Genomic DNA, 4,881 nt, shown 5'->3' on the forward strand with positions numbered 1-4,881 from the left:
CCCCCCCCCCCCCCGCCAAAAAAGCTTAGTTCTCCATCCCATGGCCCCATCTTCCTAAATGGAGCCAGCCAGCCACTCTAGCTACAGAGAGCTAGCCAGGGTCTCCGACTGGAACTCTGACAGCACGGGAGGCAAGACTGCTTTCAGTGGAACATCCAAGGTGTGGGGGAAATCGCTGGGTAGGAAAATGAAGTCTCATACAACTCATGGACCTGGTTCTCAAGAGGCCCCTCTACTATCTCCCCCTTCCACTTAATGAAATGAGATAGTAAACCTCTGGACTCTCTCCCACAATATCCTCCTTCCCATTCAGTCTGACGACTCCTTTTTAACAATCACACCCATGCCCGTTAAGGAGACAGTCCTGAGTGGTATGGAGCCCACAAAATCTTCTACTGACTTGACTTTATAAAGAGTTAAGAACAAAAACAAAAAAAATGTTGTCTTGATTCTTGATTTGTGTTTCCAAATGCAGAGGTTTGGTTCTGAGTGGCAGATTATAAAGAACTAAAACTCCAGAAATTCTCAATTCAGGGAATCAGAAATGTATCCCCACAATCGATGTGGTACCACAAGCATCTACTGAACACTACCCATATGCCAGGAGCCACAAATAAAAATCACATTGAAACAAATTCTATTACATTATAAATATGAAAGTTGCTTGGTCTTTGGAGGAGTCCTTGAAAGCCTAGCTTTGGCATTCAGCACACCTGGGTTCTAACCCAGGCTCTGCACGTGTCACTTCGCTCTGTCACTTCCCCCGGGTGGGCTTCCGTGGTTCTCATGGAAAGTAAGCACTGAGACTTTCCTTGCAGTGGTAGTCAGAGATTTAACCAGGCTGTTCATAAACAAACAAACAAATAACATAGTACTTTAGTGCTTACTGAATGCATGCACTTCGTGTGAGTTAACCCACTTGATCTTCACAGCAACTGTAAGAGCAGACGTGGGTTTATTATTTTATTATTATTTAGAAGCTAATAAAAATGTAAGTTTCGGGATCCCTCATTTGTACAGTCCCTCAACAATGGGTGATGTCTGCGGTGTCTGTCAGCCTGTAAAAAGGTGGCATGTGTTGTAATCTGTTTATCACCCTAAATAAATGTTCACTTTAGCACCTAATTTTTGTGGTCATAATTTGCTCTTCTTTTTCTTCGAGAGGGCCTTACCAATTATGTAAACGTTAATTGCTTCTAAAAACCCAGATCTACCCCTGCCAATGACAGTAATAATTCTATCTTGCAGAGGATGAAACTCAGACCCAGAGAGGTTAAGCTACTTGCCCAGGAACACACAGCCAGTTAGTGCCGGGATGCAGTTTTAAACCCAGGCAGTCTGATTCCACTTGGGAGTGCTCTTCACCATATCCTTTATTGCTTCTTCTTATTTTTACATAGAGCCACTAGCAAACACTCTGAGACATTGGGAACACTCAATAATTAGTGGCTATCATTATTTTGTACATTAAAAACTGCTTTTATAGTAATAGGAATACGGCCCTATCCTGATTTAAGGAAACAATATCAATTTGAAATTTAGGACTCAGATAAATCTGTAACAGGCTGATTTTAGACAAGAGACTTCCTTTTTAATATTAATTTCCTGAAAGATTTTAAAGCAGTATTATTCTACATGTGGTCAGTGGATTATCTGTATCAGAATCACCTGGGCCCCACCCCAAACCTAACAGATCTAAACTCATGGGAGTGGGGTAGGGGCTCAGGAGTCTGTGTATTTTTTAAATATTTTATTCATTCATTTGACAGAGAGAGAGAGCACAAGCAGGGGGAGCTGCAGGCAGAGCGAGCGAGAGAAGCAGGCTCCCCACTGAGCGGGGAGCCCAATGCAGGGCTCAATGTGGGGCTCGATCCCAGAACCCTGGGATCATTACCAGAGCCTAAGGCAGACGTTTAACTTACTGAGCCACCCAGGGCCCCGAGTCTGCATATTTGGTGAGCTCCCAGAGTGTCCTTTTGCATACTAAAGTTTGAAGACCACTACTGAGAGCAGTCCCTTGCTGTGGGTAATATTGTTTACAAATGGGGTGGAAGACCAGAGGGGAGAAAGGGACTTGAATTTAAGGTGTTATTAGTACTATTGCCAATTGAAGGTAAGCAACAAATAACAATTGCGATGCAAGCTAATAAGCATGTTCATGGACATTACAATTTACATAAAATTGACATACTCATTTACATTTATAAATTAACTTTACATATAATTTTGAAGACCGTAATTATGGAGATCAAGTACTAACTCCATTGCCAGGTACTGTTCTAAGTTTCGATCTTCAAAATCCTTTTAATTAAGTAATTCCACCATCCCCATTCTAGAGATGAGTGAACAGAGACTCAGACAGTAAGTAACTCTCCAGGGAGTGCAGAGTCAGGATTTGAACCCAGGAAGTCTGATTCTGGAGCCTGAGTCGTTAAATCCTACCTCATTCACACACACACATACAGGTTGCTGGTTTTTGTGCATGTTTTTTCAAACAGAGATAAAAAGGTAAAATTCGCAAATTTTTGTAGAACGTTGTATCTTGGGAATTTTCGTCTGTGTCATTTTTAAGATACATCAATACTGTTGTGGTTTGAAGGCAGCGTGAAATCGCTAAAATGGGCCAAACGCGTGTTACTCTATGCAGTTAAAGTTTAGAGTGTGAAGCCTACGCGCACTGTCAGATGCTGGAGCTTTAATCCCTCCTCCTAGCTCACAAACAGAATCCTTGTTTAGGTTCCTCCCACACTTTCCTCCCCGCACACCCCCCCCCAAAACTTTCAAGCTCTTTACCCCAAATTCCTTCCCTCTGCACTTCAGCAGCCCAAGCCTGCCAGCAAGAGCTAACAGTAAGTGCTGATACTGAACCAAGAACTTCAGGAGTATTAACTCTTCAATCTTTAATACCCTTTTATTTCCCATATTTTCCAGAATTGGAAATTGAAGCCCCCAGTAACTTGCCCAGCCTTCCAGAGCTGGCAAGTGACAGAACCAGGAATCAAACCCGGGCTGCCTGACACCAAGTCCCTGCCCTTAACCACTGACATTAATTACATTTATTGAGCGCCCACTGTATACCAAGTCCTTGACCCAAACTAGCTGCTGGATCCTTTCAAGGATGCCCAAGAGGAGCTGTATTCCCTGCCAGGACCAATCAGAAAGGAAGAAGAAGAGAAATCAAACAGCCTGTCTAGGCCACACAGCTGTAAAGGGCAAAGTAAAGACCAGTCTTTCTTTCTGGACCCAAAGCCAGCACTCCACCCCCACCACCTCTCAGCCTCCTGGGATCTGTTCTGGTTATTACTCCTGATGACCCTACAAGAAAAGGATAACTTTTTCATTGTGCAGAAAGCACACCCATGTGCAGAGTCAATGAGAGTCACCGTCTTCCAGATCTGCTCTTCAAACCAAGCTGCTGGAAAAGGGGAGGGAAAGTATGCCTACTTATCTCTTGTTCCCATCATGTGAAACATGCTTTAAGCTAAATGATTTTAAAATAATTTAAATGATACATGTGGAAACAGCACCAGGAGATGCACATAAGCACTGTCTACTTTAATTGGGACACAGCCATTGATCCAAAAGGTCTTTACATTGATATTTTTGTCAATTCGTTTTATAGTTTTCAAAATCTTTTCTGTTCCTCAGACATGGCAATGAGATTTCATACGTGCAGGTTTCATCCACCTGTGAGGCTGAGCCTTTCAAAATACAAACTCTGGCGGATGCACAGAGTATTAACTCTGGTAAGTGAGCCTTTCCTTGGTTTTTGGTCCTCCCAGACCGTCAGGCCATCTTTGAACTGCTAACCCACTGATAAGAACCTGATGGGAAAGTCGAGTTCCCCTGGTTTCCAGGTGAGGAAAGTGGAGGAGAGTATGCAACTTCTAGATTGTGCTTTTTCTCTGAAGAGCTAGGAACAACAGTAACAACACACCACCCCATACATGCATCTTAAAGAAGAAACTGTGTAATTGGCTTGGGGCTCTCTCAAAACTGAACACCATCAACAACAGGAGCCAAGATTTGGTTCTGCAGGGCTTTCAAGTCCCAGACACAATTCTGCAGGAAAGTTCACCATCCAAACTCTCGCCAAGAGTGACCAATAGATGCGGAAGCTTGCGAGCAGAAAGTTGGGGAACGGAGAGGAGGGGGGAAGGTGTGACAGGAGATGGGGGTGATCCCTCCCTTCCTTGCGTCCAGGAGCCATTCAAGGGAATCTGTCCAACAGCCACGCGCCCGAAGAAGGCGGCGGGAAGGGATGGCAGCCTGAGCCCGGGGCCATCTCTAGGTCCTCCCAAGTCTACTTACTTGCTCCGAAGTGTCATCCCGGGTCCGCGCGTCTTCCAGAGACCCCGCGCAGAGCGGCAGCCCCAAGCACAGCCCCAGCAGCAGGAGCATGGCGGGGTCGAGAGCGCGGCGGTGGCACTGGGACGAGGGGGGACGCGCGCAAGGGACAGCTCCGGGGCTCCGCGGCCGCAGACGTGCTCCGCCCCGCCTCCCCGCCCCCCTCCGGGCCCCCCCCGCGCGCCCCGCCTCCGGCCCGCCCCGTGTCTACCCGGGTCCCAGTCGGGTCCCTACTGCCCCAGGGAGAAGCCCGGCAGGCCAGCCTCACCGCGAGCCCAGCTCACCCCGGGGTCCCCTCCGTGGCCCGCCCTTCAGCTCCGCCCTCCTCGCCCCATTTCCCTCAGTCGCTTTCTGCCGCCACCTTCAGGGCTTGGGACACCTGCCACCCGACCACCAAATCTTTCTCTCCTGCAAGGTGTGAAATGCTTCTTCCAGGACTAGCTTAAATTCCTGTGGCAGGAGGACACAAGAGAAACCAGCCTGACCCTCAGTACACTGCCCAACCCCCTCACCTGCTCTCTATACCACCCCCTA

At 47.0% G+C, this 4,881-nt stretch overlaps 1 protein-coding gene across 2 annotated transcripts in view; it reads right to left on the reverse strand.

The window, feature by feature from the left end:
• Positions 1-4,490, reverse strand: part of ITIH5 (inter-alpha-trypsin inhibitor heavy chain 5) — a 73,453-nt gene extending 68,963 nt beyond the window's left edge. For both annotated transcript variants that reach the window (XM_011235340.3, XM_034644071.1), the window contains exon 1: positions 4,312-4,490. In XM_011235340.3, coding sequence (XP_011233642.2) covers positions 4,312-4,401 — 90 coding nt within the window. In that variant the 5' untranslated portion in view covers positions 4,402-4,490. The remainder of the gene's footprint in view (positions 1-4,311) is intronic.
• Between the last annotated feature and the right edge of the window lie 391 nt (positions 4,491-4,881).

The sequence above is a fragment of the Ailuropoda melanoleuca genome, chromosome 15, assembly GCF_002007445.2.
Source record: "Ailuropoda melanoleuca isolate Jingjing chromosome 15, ASM200744v2, whole genome shotgun sequence".
Classification (NCBI taxonomy): Eukaryota; Metazoa; Chordata; class Mammalia; order Carnivora; family Ursidae; genus Ailuropoda; species Ailuropoda melanoleuca.